General features: G+C 42.4%; 1 protein-coding gene across 11 annotated transcripts in view; it reads left to right on the top strand.

Annotated features, from left to right (window-relative positions):
* Positions 1–15,201, top strand: part of SEMA5B (semaphorin 5B) — a 291,544-nt gene that overhangs the window by 140,672 nt on the left and 135,671 nt on the right. For all 11 annotated transcript variants that reach the window (XM_074873600.1, XM_074873596.1, XM_074873599.1 and 8 more), the window contains one exon: positions 13,358–13,457. In XM_074873600.1, the coding sequence (XP_074729701.1) occupies positions 13,358–13,457 (100 nt within the window). The remainder of the gene's footprint in view (positions 1–13,357; positions 13,458–15,201) is intronic.

Below are 15,201 nucleotides of genomic sequence, written 5' to 3'. Positions count from 1 at the left end.
ATCATGAGGGACAGGTTAGGAATTTGTGCTGTGAACACCGTCCTGTGTTTTTGCACAGTACCGAACTAACACAATGGTGCCCCAGTTTCCCTGGGGCTTATAAATGATGCTCACTGTGCAGTTCACCAAGAATAATAATGTACCCAGTTTGGGCTTTTCATAATTAGATTGTTCTACTCTGTGCTTATAGGAAATCTAGTTAAAGTTTGATTTCCCTTGTTAGATCAATAAGAAAATGATCTTTTACTTCCCAGGAGGCTGTTTCTGGTGTCTTATTACCTATTTGGCTGTGAGTAGGTAGCTACATTAAGGATCTTGCATGCTTGTTTGTTTTTCAGTGAGTTGAGAAATTAGTGAAACAAGTCAAGTATATCCTTAGTGCATCCTTTTTTATTTATACATGCATGTACACATGAGTCCAAGTCCCATTCCACCAAACAGTATGTCATCCTGGCACAGCTCCACTGTGGACCACTCTGGTAAGCAAAACACTAGATAAATTGTTTCTAGTTCTTGTCAGTCATGCTCATCTTTCTTGTCTTTTCCATATGTGTCTTATAACCAATAGATCGGTCCCTGCATTTGCAACTGGGCTATGCCCTTGTGATACTGTCCTGGTTCTTAACAGTATACTTCATTATTAAAAATTGTTTCTTGGACATAAAGCACCTTTGCTATTCCTTAAAGACATTTGGAGCTCCTTTGTAACATGCCCCTTGGGAAAGCCAGAAACGTCTTCTGTCACAGCAATACTATGTAAGATTTGTTATTTCGAGAGTCAGAGCCATGACTGACATGCATATATGTTTGTAATGGGTGCAGAGGGCTTGGTTTCAGCTTGTTTACCAAGGAAGTGCTTAAAAATCTGCAAACTCATCTGTGCTATATGGATCACTTGGATGTTCACAACTTTACTGGAAATGAGTTGTAGAAAGGTTTCCACTTGCAGTTTCTACCATTATTTATTTGTCCCATTTTTGTCTGGGACAGAGTTAATTTTCTTCCTAGAAGCTGGTACAGTGCTGTATTTCGGATTTAGTGTGAGAATAATGTTGACAACACACTGATGTTTTAGTTCTTGCTAAGTAGGGCTTATCCTAAGTTAAGGATTTTTCAGTTTCCCATGCTCTGCCAGCGAGCAGGTGCACAACAAGCTGGGAGGGGGCATGGCCAGGACAGCTGACCTGAACTAGTCAAAGGGATGTTCCATACCATAGAACGACATGCTCAGTATATAAACTGGGGGGAGCTGGCTGGGAGGGGCCGATCGCTGCTCAGGGACTGGCTGGGTATCAGTCAGCAGGTGGGGAGCAACTGCACTGTGCATCACTTGTCTTTTCTTAGGTTTTATTTCTCTTTCTCTTTTTGTGATATTCACTTTCATTACTATTATTATTAAATTTTTTTAGTCATTAAACTCTTCTTATCTCAACCCACGAGTTTTACCATGACAATTTCTCACTAGTTTTATCCATTAAATTGCTATGCTCAGGAAAAAGTATGATAGACTTCCTAGGCTTTTCTCTGTTCTGTCTCCCAGGGCTTTCTTCCCTGGGTCATGGCAGTTAGTGTAAACTGGAAGAACATCATTTGTCCCTGCTTTAATAATTGCAGCCTGTCTTCATCCATAAAAACACCTCAGCTGATCCCATGCTGAAACACAGAAGAGAGGTGGACTTGGTTAAATAGCTTGTGTCCCAGATCTTCTCAGGACTGCAAATCTCAGCTTTGCAGACTGTATCATCACGGCTGATGTGAGTTCTCAGTGTGCGGCATTTGACCCATTGTCTAATCCTCAATATCTGCTAGATGCAGACAAGTAGCTCTGTCTGTTGCCTCAGGTTTTCAAAATGAATTAGTTTGTGAGTGTTTAAATCTGGGATTTTACTTCAGACTGTCTCTAATTATTACCTCCTACCAGATGAATGTGATTCAGGTTGCTTGAATGTAGCTTGCTATATATTTTCTCAATATTTTCTTTCTTTAAACAACATTTTATTGAAACGTGGCCAGCTTCAAACACTGAAATCTGTGGGGAGCAGTTAAGTGTTCGCTTGTTGTATTGAAAGCAAAAGCTGTTTTAACTTTGTGGGCTGAAGGATAATAAGGTATGATTTATTTCTTTTGAAGGTTCTTGACATTTTACCAAACACCCCCACTATTGTTGAATTGGTCACTAATACATTATTCCTTTTACTGTATCTTGATGGAAAAAAGCACATTAGCATCCATCAACTCCAAAGGCCAGCTAAGAAAGTCCCTTGGGAAATTCTGATAAAGATTTACACTTTTCTTGCTCAAGTGAGATTTTTGACAATCCAAACCAAAATTTTAGTTAACAAAGGATGAAGATTGTGGGGTGAAGTATGAGAGGCATATTTGGCTAAACATCAACGGTGAGGCAAAATACATTACAGGAGAATTGTCTTCTAACTCATGCCCTTGAACCTCCATACAGGGAGTCCAAACACTAACTAATGATGGACTGTTGACCGGAAACTGGTGACAACTTGTGGGTGCTACAGAATACTTGACCTTCAGTGCATTTCAGTATAGATTTTGTTTCCATTAAGCAAGCCTTGTGGCAATTTTCTTTTTAATCTTGAAAAATGGAACTGTGGCAAATGAAGCTGGTATTTTCTTCTTCAGAGTTGATTTAGAATTTGTTTGAAAATTATGACTGATAAAGCTATAAATATACTGTGGTTAGGGAATTAATTTGCTCTCAGGCAAAACTTCTGAAAATTACACCCAACAGCTCTCAATGTATTTGTCATTCCAGAGTAATAATTATAAAAATAATGATGCTAGTTCTTTGACACTTCCCCATTAATAGTGTCCAAGGCACTTCACAAATAATTGCAATGAGATGTGATTGAAAAAATAATTCAGTGTGCTGTTCCTTGGGGCCTAAAGAAGAAAAGGGGATTTGAAAGAGTGCCCTTCATTCACAGAATGCTTTTGACAGAGTGAATCATGACAGGCACAGGAGAAAAGACTTTACAGTGAAGCTTCAGGAAGCAAAGTGATTGAGTATCTCTTACATATTGGAGTGAGGAAAGGTAAAACTTTAAAGAGGTACCATAGCTCAGTTGAAGGATCAGCCTCTGACCATGAGTGGTTGTGGTGATGAGAGGGAGGACATCCTCAGCAGCAGGATTGAGTGAGGTGGACTCACAGTGTGGAGGAACAGGTACTCAGAAAGTCACCAGCATAGTATCACAGAATCACAGAATTGTCTAGGTTGGAAAAGACCTTGAAGATCATCCAGTCCAACCATTAGCCTAACATTGACAGTTCTCAACTACACCATATCCCTAAGCACTATGTCAACCTGACTCTTAAATACCTCCAGGGATGGGGACTCCACCACCTCCCTGGGCAGCCTATTCCAATGCCTGACTACCCGTTCTGTAAAGAAATACTTCCTAATATCCAGTCTAAACCTTCCCTGGCACAATTTGAGGCCATTACCTCTTGTACTATCGCTATTACTTGGTTGAAGAGACTCATCCCCAGTTCTCTGCAACCTCCTTTCAGGTAGTTGTAGAGGGCAGTGAAGTCTCCCCTCAGCCTCCTCTTCTCCAGACTAAACACCCCCAGTTCCCTCAGCCGCTCCTCGTACGACATGTGCTCCAGACCCTTCACCAGCTTCGTTGCCCTTCTCTGGACACGCTCGAGTCATTCAATGTCCCTTTTGTAGTGAGGGGCCCAAAACTGAACACAGTAATTGAGGTGCGGCCTCACCAGTGCCGAGTACAGCGGCAAGATCACTTCCCTGTCCTTGCTGGCCATGCTATTTCTGATACAAAGTATGCATGGACCAAGGCCATGAAAAGCTCTTATCAGTAGCAGAGTAGCTTATTTGTATTTTCCAGAGGTACCGCTGGTGTAACTGGGGCTAACAGCAGCACGTGCATGGTCCTTTCTTTGCCACAGTGGTTGGATCTAGGGCACAGAAGTGGGCTGCCTCTTTTCAGATCCCAGGCACACCTCAGAGAAAGGAAACAGAGTGGAAAGCAAAGCAAAGTGCTTTTCTTCTTTTTCTTCACTTTCTTAGTGCAAACAAAGACATGACTTACAGACACATCATTCTCAATTTTAAAGTTTACGTAGCATAGTTCCCTAACTGAATAAGTTTGTGAGCCAGTGGTATGGCAGATCTCATTTACTTAGCACATCTGCTTCTGATGAGTGTTAATACATCACATTCTCCTAAAACCTTGCATTCAAGAACATCGTTATGCTTTGATAAAGTTCACTCCAGTACCAGCAATTTCATAAGAAATATTCTTCTTTAATCATGTGGGATTCACCCTGGAAAGCCACGAACAGTCTCAGCTCAGTCAAGCACTTAATATATACTTACCTTGAAGTCAATGGGATTGTGCACTTGAAACCAAGCATATGCTTCTGTGCTGAGCTAGGCTACAGTCAAAGTGCACAGGACTGAAACACCAAGTCTGTAAATGGAAACCCTAGCATATAATTTTGTTTCTAGAGTGTTCTGCTACCATAGGTCCAACTGGTCAAGTTGTTCTTCTAACATGGCTGAATCAAGTGGTTAAGAAATCCATCATGTTCCTTGGCTTAGTGTAGGATTAGCTGGATGAAAGTCTGTGATCTGCAATACACAGTAGACTGGGTTAGTGGTTTTAATGATCATTTCTAGCTTTGGGAAGTGCAGATAAAATCCGGAAGAAACTGTTGTGCTTTGGCTTAAAAAGCTCTGACTTCATAGATCATCCATCCTTTCCTTTTCATAACATTGGGCGATCCTTAGAATGTATTTTAACGGAAGTGCTTGAGCTGCAAAATTCAGATTTGTATTTTATACATGGGGATTGCTCTGTTTTACAGCACATTAATAAAAGAGGTGGAGGTCATGGGTGAAATGTGGTCTCTGATAATCCTTTACTATTATTAGCCAGCTTCCAATTTAAAAACACTGATCCTTATGAGAACAGGTTAATTTCAAAAGTCTTTCAGGATTTTACAGCCTCTGCTCTGATCCATTGGTGGTCCCCATGGTGGAACCATTGTCCACAGAAGACAGGGGTCCTCATAAGCTTGGCTAGCTAAGAAGTACAAACTGTGTGTTTGACTTGGCATCTCCAGTTCAGTCTCTGGTGAGCCAGCAAAGAGGGTTAGCTTCTGTTTCAGATGTTCATCAAAATCAGACACATCTGCTTCTGTGGCAGTTCTGGCTACCCACAGGTGAAATTCAAGGAGAGTTTAGCCATGCTTTCTCTCCCTCTCCTGCATTCTCACTAGTAAAAACAGTTGGCCTGAATCTTGCAGTATCTCTGCTGGCACAAGTGGCTGATGTAGACTTGTAACTGTAAGGATAGTGAAAAAAATTTGCCTCCAGATGTGGAGGAGGCAGATTGAATGATGGTTGAATGATGACAAAGGAGTGTTTTTTCCATCACACTGCAGTGGCTGTAGGAGCCAAGATGCAGCTTGCTTTCCTGTCTGAAAAGAAGGATTATACTGATCAGAATGTCATAAGAAGCTGCAAGTGATGCATGAGCACTCACCTTATCTTTCTCAGCGAGGCAGATTGTGTGGCAGTTGTGGGGCTTGTCTCAGAAAACAATGGATTACAATATTTAAACACTCTGCAACATCCTTAAGAAAAGAAGAAATATCTGGATTTGCTAACAGTGGGGCTGTGTGTGACACTGGTTAGCTGAGTTTCACAAGGTGGTGGTGGGGCACAGGGCTATGGCTGCATGACACCGTGCAGTGCTGTGCAAGGTAGCAGGCAAGGTTTTCGAGGAGGGTTGTTAAGGAGGGGAGGCAGTGTTAGGGTAGTGTTTGCCCCAGTTGGTAGCCTGCTAAGCCAAGCCACATCCGTTCTTTCCACGAAGTCCTGTGCTGTGTAGACACATACCTTTGGTCCTGTTTATCTCAGGCATGGCAAACAGACACGCTCATGACTCATGAGCATCCATCCATATCTGACAGTCTTGCAGCACTGTGGCATCTCCTCTTGCTCTTGATCAGCCATTGCCAGTGAGGATCTGCAATGCTGTATGTTGAGTTACCATCCCTGCAGGTATCTAAAAGAAGTGTAGATGTGGCGCTTAGGGACATGGTTTAGTGGTGGACTTGGCAGTGTTAGGTTTACAGTTGGACTCAATGATCTTAAAGGTCTTTTCCAACCTAAATGATTCTGTGATTTTATGTTAGTTGGGATTTGAGATCTCGTGAGAGTCTGAACAATAGGAGCCATGCTGAAGAGGGAAGAACCCCTCTCATGACTTCTTTCACAATCCCCCAGTCTGAGGCCTGGGGACTCACTGAGTGGAAGTCGCCTGGCTCTCCCCTGAGGCAGGTCTTGGCTGAGCTTCTGACTGCCTTCACCATGTGCAAATAGGAACCCAAGTGAAACAGAGAATGGGCCAAGACTGGCCTCTCTGATGGACCAGAAATACTGAGGAACTGTAGAAATATGCCAAACTGGGAGTGTGACTTGCAGTCCTTCGATCTCCTTCCTTGGGGGGGGCCCAGGACAACTTAACAGCACACTGTCCCATACTGGAAGTGAGCACTAGTTCATGCTTATTATCTGGTGTTTTCTTTATCTGGGATTGAATCCCTGGGTTCTTCCTGACAGATTGGTGTGTTTTGCCAGCTGCTCCATATTAATAATAAAAAAGTAAATAAACAAGCAGTCATACTTTTGCAAAAATTAGGTTTGGATTAAGTTTTTTTTTCTCCATATTGAAACAATTTAGCAACACTTGTTTTGAAGAAATGATTAAAATTTAGGAAACAAAGAGTCAAGGTGCTCGGTATGCATTAGCAACAGTTAGTGCCTCCTGTAGATCATGTGCTTTACAGATAATTAGGCCTTGATGCACCGGCGAGTATCCCTAAACCCATTTAACAATTGGAAGCACTGAGACATAAAATAGTTTCATGATTTGCCCAAGACAGAGGACTCCAACGTCAGTGCTATTGGGTGCTTGGGACCATGACTGCATCTCCAGATGACATTTCTCTTTTGGGGTGGAAGAAGGTCAGCAAGGTCAATTCAAGGAGGAGCTGCAGGCAGTGAGGGGAGAAGCACAAAATCATCTAGATTTGGCATAACTTTAAATGATAACATGTCTAGGTTACTATGATTGCTGTAATTCCTATGGCTCTGTGAAGATACAACCTGAATCTGTAGTTCTTTTTTTTCCCTTCAGGGTGGTAGAAAGCACAGCCTTTTCTTCTGTCTCCTTCTATTCATTGGTAGCTGAGAGATGGAACTATTGCCTCTTTCATGATACCAAGAGAGAAAAAAGTCTTATTCTTTCTTTGTTCAGTCATCTCCTACCCACATATTCTCAGACAGGTTGCAGAGGGACATTAGCAACTCTCTTGCTTCTTGGATCTCATTGAAAGGAAATGGCTCATTGCAAGCAGCTATCACAGTGACTCTCAGGCCACTCATGGGTTAGCTCATAGTTTCTCTCATCTGAGGAGGAGTTTCATAGTTGGCCAAGACAGGAAGAATTGATTGAGTGGGCAGGAAGCGAGGTAGAAACATGGCTGGAAGGTGAAGACTGCTAAAAAAGAAAGCAGGAGTGGGAGGGGAGGTGAATGTGGGGTCAGAGGGGTAAACTGAATGAAACCATGAAAATGAGAGAGCTGGAAGAACGTCTGAGTTGGATTTGGGTATTGAGGAGAGAGAGAAGGAAACTGATGGTTTGTCCCATTTTGTAGAAGGGCGTGTACTCTGCCAACAGCCTTCTGAGTCCTCATAATTGTGAGTGGAGATCAGAGATTTAAGAAGGCAATGAAGAGATTGCAGCAATTGGGATGAGGACACACTTAATATACAATTAAAGATTTCAACGGATCAGGTTAAAGAAAGAGAGAATACCAGTAATGAGGTGGAGGTGGTGATGGGAAGACAAGACAGCAGGGTGATATGTACGTGTAGGAGGACTTCTGGGGTAAAGCCAGCTTGATTTTTTTGGCCTCATGAGTAAAGTTGAGCTCTGAGTGCTGACACATTTGTTTGCTCAACTCTGCCCGCGCAGCAAAAGATTTCTCCTTCCCCTAATAAATTGCTGCATTGTAGAGTGTTTTTATGTTATGGAGGATACTTTTACATCTCAGCATGGGGTAGGAGTGAATGTTACTTTCCAAAGACTATTGCACTAACCTGTGGTTTGACCTACAACAGAGAGCTAAAATTTAAAATGAAGCTGATACTAAAATATGATTCATGTAAGTCTAATAAAGATAATGATGTAATTTGACTTTAACTTCTAAGCATTCTTGGAGGTGTCCACACTTGCTGCATTTGAGAAGACAGGTGGTAGCATGGGTAGTCATTAGCCTTCTGATCTTTGGTTACAGCCTTGTTTGATGGGTTCTGGTCAGTGGCCCGCACAGAGTGGAAACTGTGACCTCAGTCTTAGCAGACAACTGTCTTCTTTGTGAATAATGCTCTGAATACTGAGGATAATTGAAGCAGAGGATGGTCTGAGATGGTGGGTCTGATTCTGAAATGGGGACATTTCATCAGTCTATACCAAGAAGACAGCCTGAGACCTTACCTTATATTACAGTGATTTGCATCTGTTGGTCATGGTTGGGATCCAACACTGAGAATCCTCCAGGCTAGTGGGTGGTCTGAAAAAGATCTAAGTGGTTGAGTACTTGCAAACTGGAGTATCTGCCAGTCACTATACATGGTTTGCCCTGTGCCAGGGTGGAAGCAAACCAAAAGGGGAGAAGATTGTACAGTTACAGAAGTCATGGCTATGATCTGGGCTTCCCCAGGAATGCTGAAATACTCACACACAGTAATTAAACATGCCATGAAGTAGTAAGCTGAGTTAAGAGAACTTACAAGAGACCATACTGGAGCAGTAAAGGAAGCACTCAATGTGTGGTCAAGTTAACACTGCACAAAAGTAGGTCTGCATATCTGCAGAACAAGTATTTATTTATTCCCATTGAGTTTGGCAGGACCCCAGTGCTATATGTATGCTCTGCTTCATTGCACAAACTTTTACTGTTGAATCAGCTATTTTACAGGAGCTTTATGTAATGTATGTGGTTCAGGTTGTCTTTTCTGGAATGGGGTCCCTCTGAATCTTACTTCTTGTTCAACTTCCCTATCTTCCTCCCTTAAGGTTATCTTTGAAGCTTTTCTGTGCAATCCTAGAATAGGAGCAGTTTGATAGGAGCATGGTTAGTCTGTATATGTGGGTAGACACTTGTCTTGCACAAAGATCCTTGGTCCTGTTTAGTTTCTTTTGCTCCAGACTAGGAAATCTGTGCTGAGAATTATTCCAGAAGAGATGTTCTTGAGTAACACAGTGGTTAACTATGCTCTGTGCATCTAGCAATGGCTTTGCAATTTCAAGGCATGGACATTTAACCTCTCTGCTCTTGCGTGAGGTATGCTGGATGCACAAAGTTGTTACAGCCTGCTGGAGATGGGAGCTACAAGTGGGCTCAAGTGAGATGAAGCAGTAAATGCTGTCCTTCAGACAGGGAAGTCTCAGCTCAGTGTTTACATACTTCTCTCCTCCAAAACACACAGTGTAAGGGTGAGGTGGGGAGCAGCTGGTTTTGAGGAGATGAAGGCTCAAGTATTACCAGGTTTACCACATCTTTAGAAGCTGATCCAAAACCCATCAAGCTCAGTGGAAAACTGCCAATGATGTGAAGAGCCTCTGGATCAGGCCTTTAAACCCAGCTCCTTCAAATTGGCACGTTGTCCTTTGTGCAGCTGACTAATCCTTGTCCCAGTCCTGTACTCTCAGGAAGCTGGTGCAGAGCAGCATGCTAGCGGGCTGCAGGGACCACCCTCTGAAATGGCAGAGGGCCTCTTTTCACCTTGTCTTATGCATGCATAATAGCCTGAGCACAGCTGTGTCTGCAGACTTACATTTCCTGCGAAGCTTTGTCTTCTTTGCAGCTGGATACCTGAACCACCTTGAGCTCTGGAGGGACTTGCAGAGCTTTAGAGGCTCTGAATCAGATGTCTGGCAATGGATGGTGTTGGAAACTATTAAACTTTTGTTCGTTGGTCCTCATGTGGAGGAAGTGAGAGCATGGATCTTTAACCCCCTGGAAATGATTAGAGATGAGAAGCACAAAGGAGGCCTTGATGAACATTTTGCCCCTAAGCCATGTGGTTCCTAGCTTTCCGGCTCCTGCTGCCGACATGCAAAGCCAGGGCCTTGGTTTTTAATTTTTCATAATGTTTTTAAACAGATACTTTTGCAAATGTAAACATGCCCCAGCACTAAAGGTTTCCAGCCAAATTAAAGAGTCAGCACTGGAAAAATCAGCCTTCTGAGAAAGGTCAAATACAAGCAAACTCTGGAGTTCATTGGGTCCATATGTGTAAACTTCAGCTAATATGGGATAGACCCAGGGCAGCACTTACCTTGCAGGACTGAGCTAGTTTCAGAATGAAAGGCTGGAACTGTCCTTAGGGACACCTGTGGTCTGAGCAGTAGATTTGAATGTGTTGAATGAAAAAAGACCCATGTCTTGACTTCTGGTTGCATTTCTATTCCACTTCAGCCCTTTCCTCTTAACAGGAAGAAGAAAGGTTGGGAAGAAAAATCTGCCGTTTGGCATTAATTCTGACAACTCACATTTAGACATTCTTATCTGGGACCATGCTGGGTTTAATAATCTCCAACTACATGCCTATAAAAGCTTAATTTTGCTATGAGGATGCATGCCTTGCAGCCTTTAATTTAATAACTGGGAAGGGTTTCTTTATAAGTTGTACCACCTGCAGTAGTAATAGAAATCAAGACACTGCCTGTTATTTCTTGGGCTTGATTGACATTTCAGCCAACATGGAAAGATTCAAGCCACCTACTGCCTTTTTTTTTTTTTTTTAATTATTTTTACCTGTAATTTGTCAGAGCTTGCCGTTAAAATGAAGAACTGATGAGTGTACCTCTCTGAAGTGAGGAGCTTTTGCTTAGAGCAGCAGATGAAGAAACGTTCTTCTTGCCACTGCACTGTAATAGTGGGTTAGTTAGTAGGAAAGAGTTGGTAGCAGAGGAGGTAAAATGACAAGAGAAAATTATGGCCTAAAAGCAGGATCCTTAAAAGGTATCATCATTATATAGCAATCCCCTAATCCCACCCCCGTCAGCCAACAGAAATGTGAGGATATCTGCAGCACATGTCAGCCAGCTAACCTGCCTGAAAGGTGTTATTGTTGCTGGTTCTGCTGCTTGGCTCAGAAATGTCTCTGCAGCTAAAGAGCTACAGGAAAAGAAGACAGAGCCCCATTAGTTAGGAGAATGCCAGAGGTGAAACTGCAGTGCCTCCCTGGTGCTAGTACATCATTAAGGGTCCCAGAGGAGTGTAGGAGGTGGAGATGCTTGAAGGTTAGATGGGCTGAGTTATTCCTTAACTCATGCCTTTTCACTGAAGAGCAGAGGAGGTACACGTGTTTCGGGTGGTTACGCAGTATAGCAGGAATTCTGAGAAGGGCTGGAAGCCCCCAGCTCCTGGAGACACGGTTTTGAGATTGCAAGGATGGAGCTGTCATTGTTGGAGAGGCCCTGGCAGCGTCCAGTTAGGTGGGGCATGGGGCCAGGCCTAATGGTGTCCAGCTCCATGGTGAGGAGGCTTAGGAGCGGTTATGAAACATGGTGGTGTTCAGGGCAGAGGCACCAAAGGTTCTGCTTTGAAAAGAGAGGCAGAACAAGTGGAGTGTAGGGACTTCTATATGTGTTTTCTTAAGGTTTTGATAACTGAAGGGCTTGATTAGGTTTCATCCATCCCTGGAGGAAGAAGGGACTTGAAATTGCTCAACAAATATCCCTACGTCAAAGGTTTTAAACCAATGCACATGTGTAATCCTACAAAGCATGCCAAGATGCCAAAGGCCTTAATGAGATTCCTCATCAGCACTGTCATCTCACCCCTGTGGAAAGGGGAATAATGCCTACAACAAAACATTCAAACTTGACTGCCTTCAGTGAGACTTCTCAATTTATCACTGGGGATATAAAAAGACAGTGAAGCATGTTTTTTCAGAGCTCTTTTTGAACTGGTCTGAACTGCATCATTATTGTTATGAGTCATCAGGTCATTGGCCTGTGTATTGGTATCCTGTTGGCATGAGGCCAGAAGATATTACCTTTCTTGTTGAGCCTCCTGGATCTTCAACATCCAGTCCTCGAATGAGGCAGAGTTATTTGTCAACAGGTCACAGAGGGATTACAGATATACTGATTCGGTCTCATTTGTGCCTTGCTCCCTCAGATATTTGTTATTCTCCATTTATTTAACAGACAGAGTAGTTAACAGCTGGAATAAATTCTCAAGAGAAATCCTCACAGTAAAGCTGGATAACTTTCTGAAAGATACATATGAATCTATCCCCAGTTATTTCATGCAGTAAAGGTGTAGGGTGAGAGTTTGAAATTCTGTGATCTGTGATACACACAAAGTTGGTAACTGTATTGAAAGCTGGGATTATGTGAATGCCCTAACATCAAGCCTGAGAGTACCCTAAAAATAGTAATTCAGCTTTTTCTTTAAACAGGTGTATTTTTTATTACATCTGAACTATCTGCCCTAGATCTCTCAATTGATGTTGTGTTAATAGATGTAGCTTCTGGAAAAGCTTTGTGTCCACGAACACAGTGTAGCCAAATCTATTGCTTTGCATTTATAACTTGTGTGATTGCAGTTGGACAATTGCCTAGATTGGCAAATCCAAGCTAGTTGATAGAGCCAGTTTCAAGCCTGTGCAGTCTCTAAGCCACAAAGATGCTGTGATGACCCTCCCCATCTAAATTAAGGAAGGAATTAACTGATAGGGATCCCAGATGTTAGGTAACATGAAACCTAAAAGAGAACCTAAAACCTGAAAGAGAAGGTAAAACCTGTCATTGGAACAGCCAGGTCTTTAGTGCAGATCACTTCTTCTCTAACATGGTTTTTAGTCAGTTGACCCCACCTTCTTTTTCTGGAGGGCAGCAGATTTCCTTTGCTTAGCATCGTAGGCAAGGCTATGGAGGTCTTACAGCAGGCAACCTAGTCCCTTTACACCACTTAACCCTGGCACTGAAGATAGTTCACTGGTTTTAACAGAAGTAAAATTGAGCTGCTGTTGTCTCCGAAACCAATGCTGACACTCCATCCTGGGTGTGAAAATAACTGCTGAAACAGCCCTGCATTTACGTGCGGGTTTTTTGCACATTCCGTGAAGAATCAGAATAAATAGAAACCCTTTAAATAGCTTATTAATTAGCCTTCCCCTGACAGATAAGTCAGTAGGAAATCCATTAGTGGATGTCCGGGTGAACTCACTTCTAGAGAAGCTTTATTGTTTTCTGCTTTCTCATTTTCGTTGCAGATCTGAAGCCCTGGGTGTCGAATTTCACCTATCCAGGTGTGCATGACTTTTCTCAGCTTGCACTGGATGCCAACAGGAACCAGCTCATTGTGGGAGCAAGGTAAAGATAATCTTTTAATTACTCCAGGGTTGCTGCTCAAGGTCTTTCCCTTCAGGTTCTGTCTTCAGAGGAGAGTGTGTTTCCAGTCTCCTTCTCAAAAAGAAAGCTATAATTTATGTAGAGGGATTTAGACTCCTAGTATAATTGCAAAGAAGAGAAAATTAGTAGAATTTAAAAAAAAAAGACTGGTTAATGAAGCAGAATGCTGGCATCTCCATTGATATCATGAATATTAGAAGGGTTACAGTAAATCATTCTGCACCATCGCTCCGCCAGCATGGAATTTGACTTTATGGTTTATTTGCCACGCCCAGACTTTCCCTCTGTACCAGGTTCATCTATGCACCCTTGTATAAATCGTAGTGGCAATGTAAATGATTTCTTTCTTCTCTCTTAGAATTCACTCCACAACCTGTTCGCTTCATCTTGCTGATATAGCCGGATCCTCACCTAATGCATTTTGGTGCAACTCTGTTGTTCTGGCCCATTGTATATAATTAGCATATATTTTCCTTTATTTTTAAACATTATTTTTATTTAGGATGCCATTACAGCAGGGTGGAAACACACAAGATGAGTATAGGCAAGCTCTAACAAATTTAGAGCTACATTTGTAACAGGGAAAAGAACTATGGTTCGGTAAAATAATATACGTCAGGAGTGGTTGAATCATGAGCCCCAACAGCAACTATTTTTTATTGCATAATAAACAGATAAGACAACCCAAAAAGAAAAGACTAAGCATGGTCTAACAAATCAGTTTAAGTATAACATTTAGAATCAGATAACATTGTGGTAGCAGTCTCTACTATTAATGAAAATTGAGGAAGAGGCTGCTTTCTTCCCAGGTTATTCAGCATTAGAGGACAGGGAGGTGAGGAACAGAGCCGGAAGAACTCATGATAGGAACAAGAGAAAAGAGTGAGATGTGTAGCAGAGGGAGAGTGTTTTGCTTCACAGAGACAACTGAAGTGTGATTTAATATACATTTTCAGTGAGTATTTGTGCAGTAAATAATAACGCTTACCTTCCTGTAGCTGTTGAAATTGCCAGAGGCCCTCCTGCTTTTCATACAGAAACATTTTACTTTTGAAGCCGTGGCTTTACCTGTGCTGGAATCTTTAACCAGCAATTATTAATATTTATTACTTCAGAATGGCATTGCTTTGGGGACAGCTGTGAACAGTGCCTTCTGCTAGGCATTGCACAAACACAGGCACGTTGCTCTGAGGAATTTATGGTTTACATAATTTGGCTGCATGGCAGGTTTTCCCCTGCACAGACACTGCTAATGCTGCCACACTTCACCCGTGCTCAAACCCCAGCAACATGTCCTGGAGGGAGTCTCTGTCTCCACAAGAGTTTGTATGAGTGTGGTTAGACACGAGGCTACAATATAATTATAAACAGGGGAATGACAGCAAATTTGGCTTCCTGCTGGAAGTACAATAAATTGCAGTGTATTGCCTCATGAGGAAGTAGTAACAAGTATTTATAGAATTTGCTTGGAAAAGTCAGCTTTCATGAAGCACTACTCACCTGACTGGGAGGCTGAAAGTTTTGATGGTGCCACATGGCTCTGCCTGAGTGATTCTTGATAGAGTTAATGGAGATGTAATTTCCCAGGGTGTTTTTTCGGGTTGGATACAGGCTTGATGTGGGGAAAGTGGGGAGTGCTGAGCCCTTTCGCTCTTCACCATCTCATTTCCATCGTATGTGAGGTGACAGGGAGAGGTGCATGAAT

The sequence above is a fragment of the Strix uralensis genome, chromosome 6, assembly GCF_047716275.1.
Source record: "Strix uralensis isolate ZFMK-TIS-50842 chromosome 6, bStrUra1, whole genome shotgun sequence".
In the NCBI taxonomy this organism is placed as follows: domain Eukaryota; kingdom Metazoa; phylum Chordata; class Aves; order Strigiformes; family Strigidae; genus Strix; species Strix uralensis.
The sequence above is the reverse complement of the archived record's forward strand: the minus strand, read 5'-3'. Positions and strand labels throughout refer to the sequence as shown.